Source organism: Cynocephalus volans, chromosome 5 (assembly GCF_027409185.1).
Source record: "Cynocephalus volans isolate mCynVol1 chromosome 5, mCynVol1.pri, whole genome shotgun sequence".
Classification (NCBI taxonomy): domain Eukaryota; kingdom Metazoa; phylum Chordata; class Mammalia; order Dermoptera; family Cynocephalidae; genus Cynocephalus; species Cynocephalus volans.
In genome coordinates this window covers 60,474,409-60,498,606 of record NC_084464.1, presented here as the reverse complement: position 1 = coordinate 60,498,606, position 24,198 = coordinate 60,474,409, and the positions used below count along the sequence as shown (strand labels likewise).

The 24,198-nt window shown below is 36.5% G+C and overlaps 1 protein-coding gene across 1 annotated transcript in view; it reads left to right on the top strand.

The window, feature by feature from the left end:
* The first annotated feature begins 650 nt into the window (after nt 1-650).
* CRISP1 (cysteine rich secretory protein 1) overlaps nt 651-24,198 on the top strand; it is a 32,942-nt gene continuing 9,394 nt past the window's right edge. Inside the window, exons 1-4 of the mRNA XM_063098403.1 lie at nt 651-719; nt 5,957-6,082; nt 8,971-9,061; nt 10,155-10,303. Coding sequence (XP_062954473.1) covers nt 651-719; nt 5,957-6,082; nt 8,971-9,061; nt 10,155-10,303 — 435 coding nt within the window. The remainder of the gene's footprint in view (nt 720-5,956; nt 6,083-8,970; nt 9,062-10,154; nt 10,304-24,198) is intronic.

Genomic DNA, 24,198 nt, shown 5'->3' with positions numbered 1-24,198 from the left:
GCACTTCACTGAATAGATATATATGTGTGTGTGTATAAACATATATACAAAACGTATATGGTAAATAGAGATAGATGATATATAAAGTATACATATGCATATGTATGCATGTGTACATGTAGTATGCATCCAGGCGTAAATAGCAATGTGTGGGCCTATATCAACCTACTGTACAGGTATTTCAGAAGCTTCTTTTTATTTTAAGGAAGGAATGGGATGCGTATTTCATTATCTGTGTTACCACTTTATTGTAAATCTTGGGGTGAGGGTATGTGATCCCACAAGTACCCTTCGTGATTATATTGGGCCCACCCAGATAATCCAAGATAACCTCCCTACTTTAACATCAGCTAATTAGCAATTTGAATTCCATCTGCTATCTTAATTCTCTTTTGCCACACAATACAACATATTCAAAGGTTCCAGAGATTAATACATTTACATCTTTCGGAGTCTGTTATTCTTCCACTCACAGTTCTGTTTTCCTCTCTGAATCCCAGTGACTAACATATTAATCTTTTCTCTTACCCTACAGTTCTCTTTTGTAGAAAATGTAAATACATTGAAAAGCGTTTCAAAATAAGTTTATTACAAAACATTATCCCATGAGTTAAGAACAATCTAAAACTGTGTAACTTTTCTTTACAGGGATGGCAATGAAGTACTTCTTGTTTTTGGCTGCTGCTACTGCTGGCTTCCGACCTGTTTTGGCCCGAAAAGTATGGGGGATTATATGTTTTGTAATTACTTTCTGGACAGAGATAAGAGCTGTATCAGTCCATTTTTGTTGCTTACAACAGAATGCCTGAAACTGGGTAATTTATAAGAAAACAAAATCTATCTCTTACACTTCAGAGGTGGGGAAGTCCACAGTCCAGAAGGCACTTCTGGTGAGGACATTCTTCTTAGTAGGAGCTCTTCCACAGGGTCCCATGGCAATGAAGGTGTCACATGGCAAGAATGAGCTGAGCAAGAGAGCTAACCTGCTCACTCACTCTCCTTACAAAGCCATCAGAACCTCACCCATTCCTCCATAAATGGACCAATCCATTCATAAGGGCACAGTTCTCAAAATCGAATCTTAAGGTCCCGTTTTTCAAATACCTTAATTGGATTTTCCACCCTCTTAACACTGTTACAGTGGGGATTAAGATTCCAATACATGAACTTTGGGGGGACACATTTGACCATAGCAAGAGCTAAACCCTTTCATATAACTTACTATGTTATAGTCACTGTTGTGACGATGCTGGACCCATTATTCACCTGGTTCTCACAATAGCCCTATTAAACGACTACTGTTTTTAACATCATATTATGAAAGAGAGAACCAAAGAATAAGTATATTAAGTCATATGGCCAATGTGAAGTAACTAGGAAGTGGCAGAGCCTGAAACTATACTTAATCTGTTTAGCTTTATGACCCCATGTTTATTTCATTATAGTCTCTCTGGATAATACCCAAAAAAAAGAAAAGAAAAAAAGACACCCTCAGAATGTAGGGAAGGAACTACTTCTTTATAACCTATCTATGAATTTTACATGAGTTAATGGGAAAAACAAAACAAAATAAAATCAAACACTGTTGTTTTTATTCCCAGACAAGGTAAATATTTTATTAATATCCCAATTTAGCTACATGACTTGTGACTATAATGAGAATTTAACACATAATATTAAATATAAAATGAAAAGATGCCAACAACAAACAGGGAAGTGTGAGGGGCTGTTAGCAATGGAATCAACATGTGAGGCATGAATCTCACTACTTATTAAAAACAAGAACTTCAATAATCACAAAACGGAAACAAAACACTCAGTGGTATAATAAGGAGTAGGTCCCTAATATTTTATAATCAGCCACTAATATTCAACTTTAAATAATCTCAATGATATTAAATTCGTCAAAAATACCTTTATGATGAGCTGATGTCAATAGCTTTGGTGTAGAAAGTGAGCGGTTTTTATATTTTCTTAGGCCAGGTATGAGAAGTCAACCATGGAAGGCTCTTAATTGTACTGATGAAAGAAAAAAATCCACCTGCAATAGGCTATTGGGTGATGGTTAGGTGTTTGGATCCTATCAACCACCTTCTTCCCCAAAGAGAGACCAGGTGAACCTCTTGTCCAATACCCAATAATCTGCTAGTAAGCTGGAAGTAGAGTTATGAAGAAGACTTTGCCTTCCTTCCCTCTGATTCTCTGCCTGTTTCACTCTCCCAATGCAGAAAGGTGATATTTTTACTTTACAATAAGAAAAAGCCAACCTGAAAAAGCATAGCTACCATTTCAGAGGAAAGGAAGAAAGGCCAACAGTGCAAAAACTACATTTGCCTTCAAGATCTAGTACTAGGCTGTCTAGGCCACTTAGCCCAAGTTCTGGGAGAAAGCCTGGCCCAAATTGCCATGTAAAAAAAAAAGGATCAGTATAATATAAATAATGAGTTAAAAGCCTGGAGCATAGTGTAAATAGGTAGAACTTCTCCCATTTAAGGAAACCAAAACCTGATCGACTTACTGACCAAGAATCCAGAAAATATATATAAAAGAGTGGAGAGCATTGATAAAACAACATGTATATGTTCTATAACCAGAGATTACTGGATCATTTGCATATAATTTTATCTACAGTTTGCTCATAAAATTAAGGCTTGAAAATTTTAAATTAAAACAAGAAGGTAAGACAAATAAAGCCCAAACACAAATTTACTAAATAAACTTTATACCTGAATCTCAGTTAAAGTAAATAATAACTTAATCCAATTTGCCCAACAAAAATAATTATGCTTTCTTTTTATAGATTCCAGGTAGAAAGAAAACAGACTGATCACTAGGCATGAATCTTACTTTATTCCTCTAGTGTCAATCAGAAGTTGCTTTACTATTGAAATATATAGTTTTTCATGAGAATCTGGTAGATGTTACACAAAAAGTCCTTTGAAGGAAAAGTATAGGAGTTGTGATCAGGGAGCAGGCTGGCCTGATCTTGCTGAGATAATTAGAGGCTTCTCTGAGGACATGGTGTACCTGAAATCTGAAGAAGCAGTTGGCCTTGCAAGCTGAAAGGGTATGCTAACAGAGGGACAGGCATAGGCAAGTATTCTAAAGCAGGATGGAAACTGGCACATTGGGATAAAAAAAAGAAAATCATTGTGACCAAAGCAGAGAAAAGTAGGGGAGCATATCATAGAGGCTGAGAAATAAGCTGGATCTTCAAAGACCTTGTTAAAGATTTAGTTCGTATTTCTAAGAACTGTAAACTGTTGAAGACTTTCAACAGAAAAGTGACTGTATTGTGTCTGTGTTTTGGAATTCTTACTCTGGTTGATGACTGGAGAACAAATTAGGAAAAGAATGGGTAGGGGGGCAAGAGAGAATGTAGAGTTAATAATGCATTAGTGAATTCTGGGAGGACAGTAGAAGGCCAAGCAATAGCCACAGTCCATCCAGGTAAAAAAGGAGAAGTCTGAGAGGTAAGAGAAAAAGGAAGAGACTGTGTTGTTTCTTACACCAAGAGAAAGAGTATTTCTACATTGAAAGCTTAGTCAAAGGAATCAGCTGCCAGTACACCAAGTAGGATAATGATATTAAAACAATATTGGATATACAAATTGAGTTGTCAGTGATCTTAATAGGAGCTGTTTCAATATAGGGTTTCTTAATCTCAGTGCTATTGATATTTCGTATGGGATAATTCTGTGTTGTGGGGGCTGCTGTGGTCTTGATAGGAAGTTTAGCAGCAGCATCTCTGATCTCTACCCAAAAAATGGCACAAGTACTCTCCCTCCATAATGGCAACCAAAAATTTCTCCAGACATTGCCTAATGCCTAAAGGGACCATGTGTGGAATCACCTCTTATACAGAATGACTGTTTTAGTGGAATAATGGAAGGAGGAAGGGTGAATGCAAAGCTATATTACTTAGAGGACGGGCAATTGTAAACAGCCAGGATTAGCAACCTTTTCAAGAATTTTGATAGGGTAGGTAAATAGAGATATAGAAAAATAGGCTAACAAGAAAGTGAGGTAAATAAAGAGGTGCTTGTGTGTTAGTTTTAAGATACAGGCATCATAATTATGAATAAATACCATTGAGAAGGACCAAGGAGAAAGAATGGCTGAAGATAAACAAAATGGAAAGAAAGTGAGTAGTGTGAGATTTGGAGAAAGGTAGAAGAAAATGGACTGAATAACTCTGGTGGAAAGTTGAGCCTTAGAAAGAATGACCCATTCTCTAGTACCACAAAAAAGGAGGAAAGAATGAGGACAGACACAGGTAGATTGATGGACTGGGCAAGAGACATTGCAGCAGCTGCTGTCTGATAGCTTTTCTTTCCTTAAGGAAGTAGGATGTTTCAATCCAGGGAGAAAACGTAGATGTAAATAGAGGAAAGTGCCAATGTTCTGCAATAATCTTGTGGAGAAAGACAGAGTTGACCAGATAGCTGAGTAGAATTAAGAAGCAGAATTAAGAGACAATTTGAGATCAGTCATACTGACTTTGGATTATACCAATATTTGTCATTTTGTGGAGTATTTTTCTGGCAATGTTCAGCTGACGGTCTAGACAGAAGAACTGTTGCTCTCATCCAAAGTCGGGATGTTCCTAGGTGAGGTATTTGGGAAGAGAGAGTGGCCAGACAAAGGATTCAGTACTGTAGGAAGAGAGTTGTTGAAATAACAGAATATAGAGAAGAAAGACAAGACAAGAGAGGGGTAGTAGAGACCATAGAGAGTGAGTCAGAAGCTTAGATTATATTGAAGAACAGCACAGTGGTTGACCTTGGCAACTTGGAAAAAGAGAAAATCATGGTCAGGCAAGGAAATGCTTGACTGTGTGATCTGGGAGATACGTTATTTGGGGATGATCATGAGATATAGTTGGTGACCATCAAAGTGGAGAGCTAAAGAGGATTGGAGGAGAGGTTTAAAGGAGGAAGATGTCAAGGCCCTAAGACATCAGAGGGTTGGGAGAGGGGTTTTCTGGATTCTGTATCTATTCCCTCTCCCAATACTCTAAAACTGTTGATACAAAATAAATGACAATAACTACTTCTACATTTGAGCAAGATATGGTTATGGATCCTATCCATTCATAAACTGTCCTGATAGTCTTGTGGTAGCTGAGAAAGAAACAGATATAACTTAAATTATATTATATTAGTTTGGCCATTTAAAAAAGATGTATGAAGTACATGTGGTGTATCACACACATACAAAGAAAATACTCTTTATAGCAATTAATGCTAACCTAAAATATTTTGACCATGTATTTTTCTTCTTAGTTGCAGGATAAAAGATAAACAAATTAAAAGAAGAGCCACTAATTCTAATTGTAGACTGAGTTTAAATTCTATTTTATACTTTCTATACGTATACTTACAAACATTGGTGCTTTCTCATATGGATTATAAGAAGGTACAGAATCTGAGTTGATAATTCTTGAGGCTTTGTAGTTAATAATAAGTCTCTTAGTCTGGGTTCTCCCAGACATATACCATTAGACTAGAATTCAAATGCAAGTGTTTCATTTGGGAAGCAAACAGAATACTCACTGGGAGGTGGGGTTGGGTGGAGAATGAGCCAAGAAAGGGAAATCAGTCAGTAAAAGATGTGATTTCAAGAAATCTTCCACTGTGGTTTATATTATCCAGTAAAAAGTGCTTCAATATGCCCTAAAATATGAATCATAAATTTGAAAACCCCCCTAATCACAGAATAACCAGTGTGCTATTCTGGACACTAGTTTAATGTCAGCATGATACTCAGAAATCCTCAAAACCAGCACTGAAGAAATGCAATCTAATATACTGAGATTTCATAAATTCAAAAATGCTGCAGATCACTGTTTATTCAATATAAGCTATATATTCACATTGTCTATAAGTCTGCAAATAATATATGTAACAAATTCCATTTTATACATGAACACTAATTAATAATTTTCTGGCAACAGGAAAAACCAGAAAAACTATATAACAAAATTGTCACTGAACTGCCAGCTGTACAAGAAGAAATTGTCAATCTTCACAACACCCTCAGGAGAGGAGTAGTTCCCTCAGCCAGCAACATGCTGAAAATGGTAAGATCAAACAACAGCAACAGCAATAATGGTATTGGTGTGTACTGAGTTTGTATTAAGTTCTATGAACTTTCAATATACTACAAGTTTGATCATCACTACCAACCTAGGACATAACAGAAGAAGAAACAGGTTCAGAGGAGGTAGTTTACCAACAATCACAGTAAATGATAGAGCAACAATTCCATTTGACACAGTCTAGCTTCATTCTTATATTCCCTAGGAAAGTGCTTCTCAAATTTCACTTTTCTTAAGAACCACCTGAAGAATTTGATAAAGCACAGCTTCCTGGGCCCCATATTGTGGTATCCTGATTCAGGAGGTCGGATATGGAGACAACTACAATCTCCCAGCTGTTTCTGATGCTGCTAATATATGCAGCAACCTTTGATTAACAAGTTATCCAGGCATTTCATCGCTGTCTTCACTGGGCAGTAGCCTAGAGGCTAAGACATTCATCTGAACATTAAGATGTCCAGATTCTAAGCCAGTTGATGATTCCAGGTAAACAAATATTGACAAATCTATTTATCAGTTTCATTGCATCCACAAAATGTTCAAGAAATTGTCTTTCTGTGATAAATGTACGCTCTGCCACAAGACAAATTTAGGGAAGTCTCAGGTATGTGAAGTGATAGGCCTCATGTTATTATCCAGCTGCAGCATTCAGTTTTATGGGCAAGCTCAGCATGCTTTCTTGAACCCTGGATTGGCCTAGAGAAGCAAGGGTTAGAATTAGTGCACGCTCTGGACGGTTATTCTGACAGACAAATTTCTCTTAAAAATGATGAATGTCGCAGGTAGTTTCCCTTGATAAGATAAACAGACTCTGAGATGGAGATTAGCATACAGGATACTTATTGGGGAACAATCTCCAGATTTACAGCTACCTGTGGAGATAGGGAGAGAAGCAGGATTAAGCACAGGGAGAAACTGGGCTATGATGTAGCCATAACACAAGCCTCAGCTTATCTCATGGGAAGCTTTAAAACTAGGAAGGTCCCTCTGAGTTGTCCTAAGGTGGCAAGAAGGGGACTGGCATTTATATCTACTAGCTCTTGGAAGTGGTCTTCCCCAGGGAAGGGAGTATGTCCATGGGTGAGGGCAATTTGTAGAGAGGGCAGACAGTAGGGCTGTCTGTGGGCCGGACTCCCAGCTGATGGGGTAATAAGTCTTCGGGACAGAACAGGACCTGCGTAGTAGTACACCACAGCATACCCTGCAAGCAGTCAGCTAGGATTTAGCCAGAGAAGTTTCAATTATGAGCATTTGGTAACCTGGGAATAAAGGCAAGGTTTCTCTACTCATGAGTAAAATGGTATTCCCACTTTTGGAGATCCTACACTCTGACCAGATTGTAGTGCCATCTCTGCTCCTTCAGTTATAGACATAGCCGTGACTAAATCACATCTTTTCTTACATGAAACATTCAAAACTGCACATCCATGTTTTTACTCAGTGCCAGGCTAGTGTGTTATTTAATCCATCTCTTGGCTTAGTAAATTCATCAACCTGACGGATAATTCTAGGGAACTACCACAAGATGTCAGCATACACATATAATAGTTAAATTTCTTTCCATGCCATAAAAAATATTGAAAATCCATGTCATCCAAACATGACTCTAAAGAGTAGCAGAATGATTTACATAAAAGACTATAGTAAAAATAAACTCTACAACTTTTGTTGGTAATGTGTTATGTAGGTACAGGGATAGTCTTTTAAGTGGATGTACAGACTGTGTGGATAAAAGAGTGTTAGGGAGATCATTTGTCACAGAGTGTCAGACCTTCTGATAGATATGAGTTTCTGCTGTTTATTTTACTTGGAGGACAGATATTACTAAGTCGTATATGACAAAATGTTTCAACTCAGAGCAACTGACATATATTGAGAGTTAAGAGCACACACTGTGGAACCAGACTAACTGCAATCCAATTCTTTGTCACTTGTTGGTAGTGTGATCTGTAAAAGTTATTCAAAATCTCCTGTGCTTCTGTTACCTTATTTACTTATTTGTATAATAATATTGTCTCCCTTGCAGAGTTGTTGTGAAGATAAAGTTAGAAAAAAATGCATATAGAATTGGTAACACATTCTGGCATGTGATGTTAGCTATTATGTTCTGTTATTATTCATAATTTTAGATGGAGATGTGTGACTCTTTTCTTGCTTGTAATTACAGCTCTCATTTACTTATTAAGCATGTAGCATAAATTTAGCACATCACAGTTGTATTGTAGGCATTATCTCATTAAACCTTTTAAATAAAATTTTGGTGATGAATTGTAAAAAACTGAGATCAAAACAGACAAATAGTGTGTTCCAGGTAAAAGTGCTAATAAATTACTGGGCTGAATTTCTAACTCTGGTCTGTTTTCCTGGAAGCATTTACTTAAATTGTTTATTACATCTGTGAGAGAAGCTATATCTGAATGTTATTACTGAATTTTTTTATCTTTTTTATTGGTTATGAATATTCATGAGATACAAAGCTGATTGTCGCCCCTTGTGCCCATGATGTGGGGGCCAGACTCATATTGGCTGTATACCCATTACCACAAATTGCATTTGTACCCCGTGTCCCCCACCCAATTATTCCCAACCTCCCTCCCCTTCCTCCCTTCCCCCCACTCCACTTTGTAGCCCATAGAATGTTCTCTCCCTCTGCTGAATTTTGAATTTGTGAATTCAAGGGCCAATACAATAAATTGAAATTTTTGTTTTCCTCTTCCTACCAGAATATTTAAAAGTAATCTCATTATATAAATTTTTAGTTTACGTAATTGAAGATACTACAAGTCTTGGATTTTTAGAAACAATAAACTAGAGTCTTATCATGTATCTGTTAATTAGATCATATGCTTGGTTTTGTCTTTTCACTATAGAGTTGGAGTAAAGAGGCTGAACAAAATGCCAGAATCTTTTCACGGTATTGTGATATGTCAGAGAGCAACCCACTTGAGAGGAGGCTTAACAGTAAGTAAATATTTAAATGACTCACACTTAAAAAGCAAACAGAGATTGCTTAGTAACCTGGCAAGAATGAGTTAAGTCATTCCATCTATATTTGCACTTGCACATACATGGCAGTGAATTGTGGCCTAATGTACTGTGCTATTATTATTAATTTTTCAAATCTGGATATTCAAATTTTCAGATTCCAAGTTCTGACCATCAGGAGAAAAGAATCAAAGCTCTCAGTATTACAGAAGAGTTGAGTGCAGCTAGAATACCTAGGTTTCCAATCTATGTAGTTACCTCAGCTACCCACAATATCACCATGAGGATTTCATTAGCCTTACAACACTAATACTGTTGAGAAATGAGGTATATGCCAACTCCGTTGAGCTGCCCATAAAAATACATTTAGATGCTCAAAAATGAGCCTATCTTATGGCATTTAAATAAGGTGATTCACTGCTAGTTTCCAAAAACCAAAAAAAACCCAAAAAAAATTAGCATTTCCTACACAAATAGCCATTGATAACATTTATGAGAATTTTTTTTATTACAAAATAATCTAAAATACTAATGTAACTTCAATTCTACATATTATTGGAAATCTTAGCCCAATGCTCTTGAGCAGCAAATTAGCAACATGGGTCTTTCCTGCCCCAAGAAAGGATAGATCACTTTTAAATATCATGTTCAATCAAGAGCTCGCACCATGAGTGGATGGCTAAATAAACCACACTGTTCATTTCAAGGTCCTTGCAAGATGAATACCTGTGTGTGGCTGCTTTTAAGCCATGGACCCTGTTACATCTCATAGGATTCTCTGATTTGGTTCCACCCTTCTCCATCAGCTTGGAAGTGGCAGACACTGAAATGTTGGCTGATCTGATTTCAAAGCTTGCTCATCATCTCCTACCATCAACTTCTCACCAAATGTGAGCACCCAGTGCACATTCATCAAGGACAAAGAAAATGGCCAGAAAGTATACCACTGAGTTTACCTCCTCTCCTAGGAAATTGCCTAGCTGATCAGTGAATCACTTGTAAAATAAAACTGAGGAAAGTCTCCTTGCATAATATTTCTGAAATTTTAACCTTTATTCCCTCCTTTCAGATACCTTTTGTGGAGAAAATATGCATTTAACATCTTATCCTTTCCCATGGTCACATATAATTGGAATCTGGTACAATGAGTCTAAACATTTCAAATATGGGATATGGACATCAACAGATGACAACATAACAACTGACCATTACACTCAGGTAATCTGTATGCTAGAGAATATACAAGTTGGTTAAGTGACTATACGCATATGTGTAAAAAAGGTAAGACACAACTGAAAATCAGACTACTTATTTATTGTAATCTCTATTTGTTATTGAATTTCTTTTATAATTTGGACAGAAAGAAATGTGATTCCCTCAATATATGACTTACAGAAGGTGCTTAGACTCCTAGTTTCCTTCTTATTTGATTTTCTGGGAAGTCACAAAATCATAAAATATCAATCCCATCCATAAATTGCATGTGTAGCATTTGTAAAAATTAAAAGTGGTAGTACCTTACAACTTAGAGAATCCTTCATTTTCAGCTTTATTTTATTGTAGTCAAATATTCACAGTAAAAACATTACCATTTTAACCATTTTTAAGTTATGTGGCATTAATATTCGGTGGCATTAAGTACATTCAAATTATTATGTGACCATCACTAGAATATTTTCTTCCTCCCAAACTGAAACTCTATACCCATTAAACATAGTTCTCCATTCCTCCGTCCCCCAAGTCTCTGACAACCACCAATCTACTTTCTGTCCCTAAGAATTTGACTACTCGAAGTACCTCATGTAATTGGAATCATACAATTTTTGTCCTTTTATGTATGCATTATTTTGTTTAACATAACATCTTAAATTTGTGTTCATCCATGTTGCAGCATGTGCCAGAATTTAATTTTTTTCAGGCTGAGCAATATCCCACTGTATGTGTAAATCACCTTTTGTTTGTCCATTCATCCATCAATGGTCATTTGGGTTGTTTCCACATTATGAATAATGTGAATAATGCTGCCATGAACACTGGTGTTCAAATATCTGTTCAAGTTCCTGCTTTAAATTATTTTGAGTATATATATATATATATATATATATATTCAAAGGAGGAGTTGCTGGAACAATCACATGCCAATTCTATGTCTAATTATTTGAGGAACTGGCATACTATTTTCCATAGCAGCTGTAATATTTTACATTCCCAAAATGCAATTCACAAGATTTTCAATTTCTTCACATCTCATTGTATTAATCTGTTATGGATGCCATAACAAAATACCAAAGGCTGGGTGAATTAAACATTAGAAATTTACTTTCCTGTATTCTGAAACCTGTAAGTTGAGATCTTACAGAGCATGGCTGGTTTCTGGTAAAGGCTCTCCTCCTGCATTGTAGACAGCCACCTTCTCACCCTGTCCTATCATGGTCTTTTCCCAGTGTATAAATGGAGAGGGAGGGAGGGATGGAGAGAGAGAGAGAGAGAGAGAGAGAAAGAGAGCGAGAGACAGAGAGAGAAAGAATGAAATCTCTCTAGTGTATTTTCTTGTAAGGGCACTAATTCTTTTAGAACAGGGCCAACTCCTATGACTTCATTTAGTTATTTCCTTAGAGGCCCCATCTTCAAATATAGCCACAATGGGTACTAGTGCCTTCTTCTTTCATCTTGAAGGACTCCCTTCATTATTTCTTATGGGGTAGGTCTAGTGGTAATAAACTCCCTCAGATATTGTTTGCTGGAATATCTTAACTATTCCCTTATTTTGTTGTGCTGTTGCTGCTGTTGTTGGGGAGTAGGGAAGAGGGAAGGAGGAGGTGGTAGCTAGCTTTCCAGGCAAATGGAACAGCCTATATTTGCGGACATGAAAGCTCATTAAAAAAATATGGCAGAGGCTGGCCTATTAGCTCAGTTGGTTAGAGCATGGTGCTGATAACACAAAGTTATCCAGGGTTCAATCCCTGTACCGGCTAGCTGCCAAAAAAAAAAATGATATATGGTAGAGAGTGGTGAAATGAGGTTGGAGAGGTCATTTGGACCCAATCATGGAGGGTCGTGGATGTCAAAGCAGAAGTGTGAACTTTATCTTTTGAGTAATGGAGAACTGTCAAAGGTTTTTTAGTAAGGAAGTGGCATTACTTTTAGAAAGGAAACTGGTAACCACTTGGAGGATGGCTTGAAATAGGGAAGGACTGATGAAAAGAAGGCCAAACAGTAGGCTGTTGAATAGTTTTGGGGAGAGTAATGTAGGATTAAATAAAGTTACTGACTGTTGGGGATGGGACAGAGGGGCTAGATTCAGTAAAGTTAAAAAAAAACACTTTTTTAAAACATACCTCTTTTTTGAGTGTATGCTTTGTGCATAGCACTAAACTTATGAAAGATATAAAGAATGTATAAGGCACTCATCTTTGTGTCTCATTCATTCTTCGGGACTTGGTGAATGAGGGAAGACTCAGAGTTGACCCTGAAGCTCTTTTTTTTTTATTATTATTACAAATATTCATGAGATACAAAGCTGATTGTCCCCCCACCTGTCCATGATGTGGGGGCCAGATTCATACTGGGGGTATATCCATTACCAGAAATTACTTTTGTACCCTTTGTCCCCTTCCCATTATCCCCAACTGCTTTCCTCTTCCCGCTCTCACCTCAACTCCAATTTATAGCCATAGGAATGTTCCCTCCCTCTGTTGGATCATGGGACTGCTGTGGTCTTTCTTTCCTGCCTTCCTTTCTCTCTTAGATCCCACATATGAGTGAGCACAGGCAGTATTTATCCCTCTGTGCTTTGCTTGTTTCACTCAATATAAGTTTCTCCAGGTTCATCCATGTTGTTGCAAATGGGATTATTTCATTCTTATTTATGGCAGAGTAGTATTCCATTGTGTATATATACCACAGTTTCCTTATCCAATCATCTATTGATGGACATTTAGATTGGGTCCATATCTTGGCTATTGTAAACAGAGCTGCAATAAACATGGGAGTGCAGGTATCTCTTTGACATGACGATTTCCATTCCTCTGGATATACACCCAGAAGAGTGATCATTGGATCATATGGAAGATCTATCTGTAGTTGTTTGAGAAACCTCCAAATTGTTTTCCAAAGTGGTTGTACTGATTTACAGTCCCATCAACAGTGTGGTAGTGTTCCTTTCTCTCCACACCCTCGCCAGCATTTGTTATTCACTGTCTTTTTGATAATAGCCAGTCTAACTGGGGTGAGGTGGTATCTCAATGTGCTTTTAATTTGCCTTTCCCTGATGACTAGTGATATTGAGCATTTTTTCATGTATCTGTTGGCCATTTATATGTCTTCCTTTGAAAAATGTCTATTCAGTTCCTTTGCCCATTTTTTAATTGGGTCATTTATTTTTTTAATGTTTAATTGCTTGAGTTCTATGTATATTCTGGATATTAGTCCCTTGCCAGATGCATAGTTGGCAAAAATTTTCTCCCACTCTGTAGGTTGTCTTTTCACTCTGTTGATTGTTTCTTTTGCTGTGCAGAAACTTTTTAGTTTGAAATAGTCCCATTTGTTTATTTTTTCTTTTGCTGCTTCTGCTTTTGGACTCATCATGTTCATAAAGCATGTGCCCAGACCTAACTACTGAAATGTTTCACCTATATTTTCCCTTAGTAATTTTACAGTTTTGGGTCTTATACCTAGGTCTTTAATCCATTTAGAGTTGATTTTAGTGTATGGTGAGAGATGCATAACTAGCTTCATTCTTCTGCATATGGATATCCAGTTTTCCCAGCATCACTTGTTGAAGAAGCAATCTTTTCCCGAATGTAGATTTTTGTTGCCTTTGTCTAATATCAGATGGCTATAAGTCTGAGGAGTGATTTCTGGGTTCTCTATTCTACTCCACTGGTCTGATTGTCTATTTTTATACCAGTACCATGCTGTTTGGGTTGCAACAGCTTTGTAGTCTAATTTGAAGTCAGGCAGAGTTATGCCTCCAGCTTTGGGGGTTTTTTTTGTTTGTTTTGTTTTTTTGCTCAGGATTGCTTTGGTTATTTGGGGTCTTTTGTTTTTCCACATGAATGGTAAAATTGTTTTTTCCATTTCTGTGAAGAATGTCATTGGTATTTTGATGGTGATGCATTGAATCTGTAGATCACTTTGGGTAGTATAGACATGTTCACAATGTTAATTCTTCCATTCCAAGAGCATGGAATATCTTTCCATCTTTTTGTGTCTTCTTTAATTTCTTTCTGAAGTGGTTTGTAATTCTCATTGTAGGGGTCTTTCATCTACTTGGTTGAATTGATCCTTAGGTTTTTTTTTTTTTTTTTTTTGGTGACAGTTGTAAATGAGCTCACGTTATTTCTTCTTCTGATAATTCATTATTTGAGTATACAATCGCTACTAATTTGGGGCATTTATTTTGTATCCTGCAACATTACTGAAGTTATAACCAGCTCTAGGAGTTTTTTGATACAGTTTTTAGGTTTTTCTATATATAGTATCATATCATCTGCAAATAGAGAAAGTTTGACTTCATCTTTTCCAATCTGGATTTCCTTTATTTCTTTCTCTTGCCTGATTGCTCTAGCTAGTAACTCCAGTACTATGTTGAATACAAGTGGTGAGAGTGGACATCCTTGTCTTTTTCCTGTCCTTAAGGGGAAGGCCTTCAATTTTTCCCCATCCAGAATACTGGCAGTGGGTTTGTCATAAATGGCTTTTATTGTGTTAAGATATTTTCCTTCTATACCTAATTTGTTGAGAGACTTTATCATAAAGAAATGTTGAATTTTTTCAGATGCTTTTTCAGTATCTATTGAGATGATCATATGGTCTTTGTCCTTGAGCTTGTTGATGTGATATAACATATTTATTGGACTTTCATATGTCGAACCATCCTTGCATCCCTGGGATGAATCCCACTTGATCATAGTGTATAATTTTTTTAAATATTTTACTGTGTTCTAATTGCTAACATTTTGTTGAGGATTTTAGCATCAAGGTTCATGAAGGATATTGGCCTGTAATTTTCTTTTTTTATTGTGTCTTTACCTGGTTTTGTTATCAGAGTTGTGTTGGCCTCATAGAATGAGTTTGGGAGAGTAGCATCTGTTTCAATTGTTTGGAACAGTTTCATGAGAATTGGTATTAACTCCTCTTTAAAAGTTTGATAGAATTCAGCTGTAAAGCCATCCGGTTCTGGACTTTTTTTTGTTAGAAGATTGCTAATTACCACTTCAATCTGCTTGCTTGTTGTTGATCTGTTCAGGTTTTCTATCTCTTCTTGGTTCAGTCTTGGTAATTTATATGTGTCTAGAAACTTATCCATATCTTCCAGATTTTCAAATTTGTTTTCATACAGTTATTTATAATAGTCTCTAATGATTCTTTGTATTTCTGTGGTGTCAGTTGTAATGCCACCCTTTTCATTTCTGATTTTTGTTATTTGGGTCTCTCTCTCTCTCTCTCTCTCTTTTATTTTTATTTTTTATTTTTCTGTTAATCTAGCTAATGGTGTGTCTATTTTATCTATCTTCTTGAAAAAACAACTTTTAGTTTTGCTGATCTTTTCTATTGTTTTTTTGGTCTCTATTTCATTTAGTTCTGCTCTGATCTTAATACTTCTTTCCATCTACTGCCTTTATGTTTACATTGTGGTTGTTTTTCAAGTTCTTTAAGGTGTAACATTAGGTCATTTATTTGGACTCTTTTCATTTTTTTTTTTTTTTGATATAAGCATTTACTGCAATAAATTTGCCTCTTAGTACTGCTTTCGCAGTATCCCACAAGTTTCGATATGATGTATCTTTATTTTCATTGCTTTCTAGAAATTTTTTGATTTCCTGTTTTATTTCCTCTTGGACCTATAGGTCATTCAGGAGCCTTTTATTTATTTTCCATGTATTTGTATAGCTTCCAGTGATTTGCTTATTGTTTATCTCCAGTTTTAGTCCATTGTGATCTGAAAAGATTGTTGTAATGATTTCAATTTTTTAAAATTTGCTGAGACTAGATTTGTGACCTAATATGTGGTTGATCCTGGAGAATGTAATGATGAGAATAAAGTGTGTCCTTTAACTGTTCGGTGAAATGTTCTGTATATATCTGCCAAGTCCAGTTGGTCTAGGGTGTAGATTAAATCCTGTGTCTCTTTGTTGACTTGTTGCCTGCAAGTCCTGTCCCATACTGAGAGAGGGGTGTTCAGATCACCCAGTATTAATGTATTAGGTCCTATCTCCTTCTTTAGGTCTAAGAGTGTTTGCCTAATATATCTGGGTGCTCCAGTATTGGGTGCATACATGTTTATGATTGTTATGTCTTCTACCTGGATAGTTCCCTTTATCATTATATAATGGCCTTCTTTGTCTTTTTTAACGTTTTTTTTTTTTTTTGGGTTAAACTCTATTTTGTCTGATATAAGAATAGCTACTCCTGCTCATTTTTGGTTTCCATTTGCATGGTATATCTTTTTTCATCCCTTCACTTTTAGTCTATGTGTGTCTCTACAGGTGAGGTGGGTCTCTTGAAGACAGCATATACTTGGGTCTAGCTTTTTAATCCAGTCAGATAGTCTGTGTCTTTTGATTGGGGTATTTAGTCCATTCACATTCAGAGTAGTTATTCAGAAGTATTGTTTAATTCCTGTCATTTAATTGCTACTTGTTTAGGTGGTTTAAATATCTTTTGATCATTATTTCCCCTTTTATTTCTCTTCCTCAATGTGAGTTGGGAATTTAAGGCAGAATGATTTAGCTTCTTGCTCTTTCTTGCTAACATTTTTGTTTTAACTTTGGGTTTTGCTCTTGCTTGTGTATTCGTGATGATGGTCACCATTATTCTGATTCCAGATGAATGAGTCCCTTGAGGATTTCTTGCAGGGCTGGTTGTGTGGTGGTGAACTCCCACAACTTTTGTTTATCTGGGAAATATACTATTTCTCCCTCATTTCTGAGGGAGAGCCTTGCTGAGTAAAGAATTATTGGTTGGCATTTTTTTCTTTTAGTATTTTGAATATATCATTCCACTTTCTTCTGGCTTATAGGGTTTTGGTTGAGAAGTCTGCTGTTAGTGTGATGGTGGTTCGCCTATAAGTGACCTGACGCTTTTCTCTTGCTGCTTGTAGAATTCTCTCTTTGTCTTTGAGCTTTGCAAATTTAACTATAATATGTCTTGGGGAAGATCCTTTGGGGTTGAATCTGTTTGGGGACCTTTGAGCTTCCTGGATCTGAAGGTCTGTATCTCACCCTACACCAGGGAAGTTTTCAGTTACTATTTCCTCAAGTAGGTTTTTGATACCTTTTCCTTTCTCCTACCCTTCAGGAATACCCACAATTCGGATGTTAGTGTGCTTGAGGTTATCTGCTGTTTCTCGTAGGTTTTCCTCATTATTTTTAATTCTTTTTTCCTTTTTCTTTGTCTGCCTGACTTATTTCAAAAAGACCATCTTCAAGCTCTGAAATTCTTTCTTCTGCTTGCTCTACCCTTCTGCTCACGCTCTCAGTCATGTTTTTTATTTCATTAAGTGAGTCTTTCATTTCTAGAAGTTCTGCTACATTCTTTTTTATGGTATTAGTATCTCTGTAGATTTCCTCTTTCATATTCTGGATGTTTTTTCTTGTTTCATTGTGTTCTCTAATTGAGTCTTCCTTTATTTCTTCGAGTTTTCTTAAGATCATTGCTTGAAATTCTTTTTCAAATATTTCAAGGATTCCCTCTTCCTTGGAGTCTGACTTTGGGGCATTACTGTTTCCTTTTGATGCTGTCATTTCTTCTTGATTGTTTGTGCTTCTTGTTTGTTTGTTTGTTTGTTTGTTTGTTTGTTTGTTTGTTTTTTGCTGATGCTTGGTCATTTGGTAGGGTGTTTGCTTCTTCTATTACACTGAGGTTGGCTGTGGAGTGGCATTGGTTGCTATTGTGCGGGGTGAATTGTCTTTGCTTGACAGTAGGTGTGGTGGTCATTATGTTACACCACCTTGGTTCCCATTCTAGACTCTGTGGTCATAGAATGAGCCCCTAGCACATGGAGTTCTGGTGGGCCAAACTCGGTGGGTCAGAACCGTAGGCTGGTGCTCCTCCCTGGGTCTGAGGTGGGATGAGGGTCTGCGTAGGACTACATGGTTCTGCTGGCAGGTATAGCTCCCAGCTACCTCCAGTAGGCTCACCTGCATGACACCAGTTTGGGGCATGGGGATGGGGCCTGGAGCTACCCCCCTGCCTGGGTCCAAGGCAGTGGGGTGCGGGAGCCATGTGGAGCCACCCAGTTCTGCTGTCTGTTGCTGTTGCCAGCCACTTCCACTAGGTTCCCCTGTGCAGAGCCAGTTCAGGGCACAGGAGTGGGGCCGGGAGCTCTCCCCCTGCCTGGGTTCAAGGCGGTGGGGTGAGGGAGCCAAGTGGATCTGCGGTTCCACTGGCTGGCACTGGGTGTCTCAACTGCATGATGCCAGTTCAGGGCACTGGTGTGGGGTCTGGAGCTCCCCCCCCTGCCTGGGTCCAAGGTGGCAGAGTAAGGGAGCCATGTGGAGCCATCTGGTTCCTCTGTCTGGTGCTGCTGCCAGCTGCTTCTGGTGGGCTCCCCTGCATGGAGCCAGTTCAGGGCACAGGAGTGGGGCCTGGAGCTCCCACCCCTGCCTGGGTCCAAGGTGGCAGGGTAAGGGAGCCACGTGCAGCCACCCAGTTCCTCTGTCTGATGCTGCTCCCAGCTGCTTCAGGTGGGCTCCCCGGCACAGAACCAGCTCAGGGCACCCTGTTTGCTTATTTTTTGAAGGACTGTTTTGCTGGACATAAAATTCTCAGGAGACTGGGATTTTGCTGTTGTTGTTTCTTTTTTCTTTCGGCACTTTAAATATATTAGCTCCAGTGCCTTCTGGCCTGCAAGATGTCTTCCCATAAATCCTCTTACACTCTTATTGGAGATAATTTTTACTTGATGAGTTGTGCTTTCTTACTGCTTTCAAATACACTATTTGTTTTTAATAAATTTAATATATGTCTTTGTTACACTCTTTTTGTCACCTTTCTCCCCCTGGGTGACAGAGATGCAAAGGATTACTCAAAGCCCGTTTCTTTGGAGCAGTGAAAAACCCCAAAGGGTTAATTTTTAGACAAATGAGGCCAATTTAACATTGATAGAGAAGAAACAAATATGTAAAAAAGAGGTGATTTAAAGAAAACTATGGATATAAAAATGTGGTTGTGGTTAAAAGGACTAAAAAGAAAAAGAAAATAATTTTTATGTGAGAAAACATCTGGTACAATATATTTTTGCCATAAAGTAAAATGACTAGCTATTTTAAAAGTAGGAAGTATAGGACAAAAACAAAAAGTCTGAGTAAGTCATGATAATGGTATGTACAGGTTAATTTATAAAAGAAACTTTAAAAATTGGCTAAAATTAAAAACAAATTATGTATAAATTTTCTAAAAATTAAACATTAACATCAAAAGTATTCTGATACATGGTTAGAGTTTGCTTTCCTGCAGTGGAACAATCAGATTTCCTAAAAAAAAAAAAAAACTTAACTGCTCTTAATACAAAATTGTAAAAGGTTTTCTTTATTTTTTAGATAACTGGTCTAAGAAACTTATTTCATGTTAATTTCTTGTGCTCTCTCCCTGTGAAATCCTTTGTCACTTTGATCTATTTTTATAGGAATTTGTGATCTTATTCAACTAAGTTTTTTAAGCCTATATTATTTGACAAACTTTCCAAAACCAAATTCTGAAAACTCAACCTCACTAACTTTGAGGAGTTCCAAGCACCCTGGAGCTTCTCAAAGGATATATAAGAGATGTACCAAAACTAATTGGTTTTTTAGACTATAAGGGAAAGCATTGTCAGTACTGAGATGTTATGATTATGTGTTCCTAAATCTTGTGAGGTTCTTAAATATCTGTGTCTAGACATAAATGCTACCAGTCATAATCTTGGTTCAATTATAATTTTAAAATGTTTATGTCTTCAAATATTTCATGAAGAAAACTCTGATAGGTACAGTTTCCTGACAAACTTTGAGTTTATACCTTTAAACTAAATTTCCAAAATTCTAATGAAGAAAGTGATGGGTTTATGAAATTATCACCAAGGTCAAAACAACAAAAGTTAATTAATGAACTGATTAAAAAGAATTATGGTTTTTACAATTTCCTTATTTTGAAACACTGCTGGTTCTTTTAATGTTTTGTTTTCCAGATTTAAGTCTCTCTCTTAAGCTATCTATGACAACAGCTTGGTAAAATATCATTTAAAAAAGAAATTAAAATATTTGTTTTCTCTCTATTTGATCCCCCCAAATTTAACAACTTTAAGTATCTTTATGATTATTATGGCAATGTGGCTATTTTCATAACTTCAATAAAAATTAACTCTCCCTTTATAACAGGATATAATTTAAAACTTTTGTTATAAGATAGCACGTTTCTTCTAAGTTTCTGACTCCTCCTCATGTTGCCCTAATTTGGCCTAACTGCTGCTTCATCTTTCCCCCAACGTGGGACATGAAAACCTGGGAATGAGCCTTCCCAACACTGACGGATCTATACAAAGAAAAGTAAAGCCTTTCCAATCAAAATATTGATCATCAATGCTTTGATGAGGATTGCTTTGATCATAAAGGTGGAAATAATATTTTGTCTACAAAAGCAGTTCTCTAAATTTTCTCAGCCTTAAAGAGGGTGTTTATAATTTGGATGAGACATTCTGTTCCTAAACAAAAGATTTGTAATTAATCAAAAATTTTACAAAGACTAGATGCTTTTGAAGTAGTAATGTCCTAGACAGGTGAACATCAACAAACTCTCTGGACTCAAAATCAATTATTACAATGAACAGAACCCCATTCTGGAGTTTCAACAACTGGCAATTATACCCCAATTCACAGCACCAGGAATGATGCCAATGCAACATCATCAGTCCCCACCTGGAATAAATTAAAAGGACTTGCCATGCTAAATGATACTAACTTTGCTTTAACAAAATGCTTTTGTCTTAACTGTGAAAACTTGATCTATAGCTTTTGGTCTTTCTTTAATTAAATAAATAAAATGGGGGAGATGTGGAATATACTAACTTTTATAAAGCAAGTGTATTTCGCAGGGCCCAGTTTCCAATCTCTGTAGTTTCAGGTATAACCTAACTTTTTAAAATTACATATGGAAATGTTAAGCTTACAAAAGACAGGAAACTTTCCCCACCCTAAAGTCTTGTTGTAGATTAAAGAATTGTAACACAGCAAAATTCCTGGCTCAAGGACAGATGCCCTTAGAGCAAGTTAACCTAAAGTTGCTTTATTGTTATGTAAACATACTTAGGAAACTGCTGCAGGAAAAGACAGTATTTGCTAAGAACAAGCTTTTGTTGGTGGATTGACTTAACCTTTTGCAAATTGCATTATGGAATGTTACCTTGTTATTTCATTGATATTACCAGCCTCTATTATTAAACTATACTTAGTCATAACTCCATCTATGTTCTTTTTCTGTAACTTTCTGGCCTGGAGAATAAATATTGAGAAAGAACCCCATCTGGTGTTAATTTCCCAAGGAGGAATGCCTCTCTCTTGAGGGTTCCAGGAAATTAACCCCTTTGGGGTTTCTCACTGTTCAGAAGAAATGGGCTTTGAGTAATCCTTTGCATCTCCGTCACCCAGGGAAAGAGAGGTGACAAAGAGAGTGCAACGTGTCTTAGTGTAGGTCTCTTTGGATTTATGTTACTTAGAGGTCATTAAGCTTCTTGTATTTGTAGATCTATGTCTTTCCTCAAATTGAGGAAGTTTTAGGCCATAATTTCTTAAATAATCTCTCCACTCTTTTTTCTCTCTTCTCCTTCTAGGACATCCATAATGCAATATATTGGCTTACATGATGGTGTCCCACAAGTCCCTTAGGCTCTGTTTACTTTTCTTCATTCTTCTTTTCTTTTCTGTTTATACTCAGCAGTTTCAAATCACCTTTCTTCAAGGTTTCTGATTCTTTCTTCTGCCTGTTTAAATCTGCTGTTGTTTTCCTCTAGTTAATTTTTTAATTTAGCTATTGCATTTCTTAACTTTGGAATATTTGTTTGGTTCTTTTTAAAATAAGTTCTATCTGTTTATTGATATTTCCATTGTGTTCATATATCCTTGTTCTATTTCCTTAGTTTTTGTCCATTTCTTTAATATATTTGCACAGTTGTTTTAAAGTGTCTGTCTAGTAAGTGTCATGTCTTTGTTTCTTCAGGAATGGTTTCTGTATATTTATTTTTTTCCTTTGAATAGGCCATGTTTTCCTATTTCTGTGTATGCCTTCTGATTTTTGTTATTGTTGAAAATTAGACATTCAAAATAAGAAGCTAACTCTCCTAGTCTTTGCTGACTGGAGGGGAAATTGTTAAGTAATTAGTAAAGTATATTTTGAGGAATTAATCTAGGATGAAAACTTAAAGATTCTCATTACTATTTTGTTTCTTGTTTTTTTTTTTTTTTTGGTTTTTTTTTTCTTTCTGGCATGCATCTTGCCTAACTATATATATTTTTATTTTTTCTCAATTTCCCCAAATACACAGCTGCTTTTAAATGTCTTAATTACAAAAATTCTCATCCCAGCTTCTTCTTATTACCTTAGATGTTCTATTTAATTCCTGTGCTCATAATCTCTTGCTGTAGGTGCCTGCAGGAATGTGATCCCCATTCATCTTTTATGAGAAATGCCCACTGTTTGTAAAGGCTTTTCCCAGCCTGAGATCCAACCGATGCCACTTTTTCCAATCTGAGCTCTGATTCAGCCAAAACAACATCTAATACCTGGTGCAGCCCAATGACAGTTTAGAATGTTGCAAATAAAGTTCTCTCTATTCCCTGTAGCCCAAGGGAGGGAACCAGGAACTGAGCCACTTTCTCCCAGCTATGCTATGCTATGCCAGGGACCAGGTATAGTAAGGGTGAGTAAAAACACCATGAAACTTCCCACCATTTTTGCTGCTGCTTCTTGACTTTGTTTTTGATGATTGTTATTATTCCCTGAGAGTTTTTCAAAGTTCCTGTATAGTTAATTTTGCCAGTCTCCAGTTTTGTTTTGTTTTTTTATATTGTCATTGGGAAATGAGGGCTCAAAACTCATTTCTACCATATTGCTGACATCACTCTTTTCTCTCAGTTTTATATTTCAAAGTGTTTCAAGCCCACAAAAAATATTCAATAAAAGAATAATAAATATACTTATTACTTAGATGCACAAATTTTTAATATTTGTCAAATTTGTTTTATCTCTCTGTATAAATATACTCTTTTCTAAGAACCCTGTGAAAGTATATCACAGATACCACACCTAATTCTCAGTATATGAACATATGACTCCTAATTATAAAGACATTGCCCTATAAGACCACAATATCATGACTATAACTAAGAAAATGTACATTAATTCAGTAACATCATTAACAACTATCTCATCTCTAATTGTCCCAAATTTTTTCAATAATATTATCCCTTCTTTTATTTTTCATGACTTTTAGAAGTGACTAGGTCTGTCGTGTTTTGGAATGCGTGTGCTGAGTTTGTCTAATTGTTTCCTTATGATTGGACTGAAGTTATAATAATTTAGTTAACATAGTGATCATCTGATCTCTCAATTGAAATGATACAATTTTGTAACTTTGGAAAAAATTAATTACCTGTGGAAAATATGTTGAGATCATGTGAAGATTCTGCTTCACAACCATCTTTCATTCAATCATTTTAGCTACTGTTGATTATATTTCCAGAATCAGTTATTCCATGGGAAGCTGTATACTGCTGGTTGTCTATTTATCATTCACTTTACATTTATTAGCAGTCTCTCTCTCTCCCTCTTCTCTGCCTTCTCTCTCTCTCTCACACACTCTTTCTCTCTCTCTTTCAATCACTACAGACTCATGTGTTGTTGATTTATCATTGTGTCATGTGGATGCTCACTTTGTTTTATATTTGACTGATGGAGCCATTTTCAAGGCATCTACTCTATCCTTTTGGCCATAACTCTGTTAGGCTTTCAGCATCTCTTGGCCTCAGACCTGATAAAATTTCCCAGCATCATCTTCTACTTTTCTTATTGTACACAGAATAAAAATGCTATTCATTTCTCCAAAGACTTCTGATTCCTTTGGAGAAATGAATAGCTTT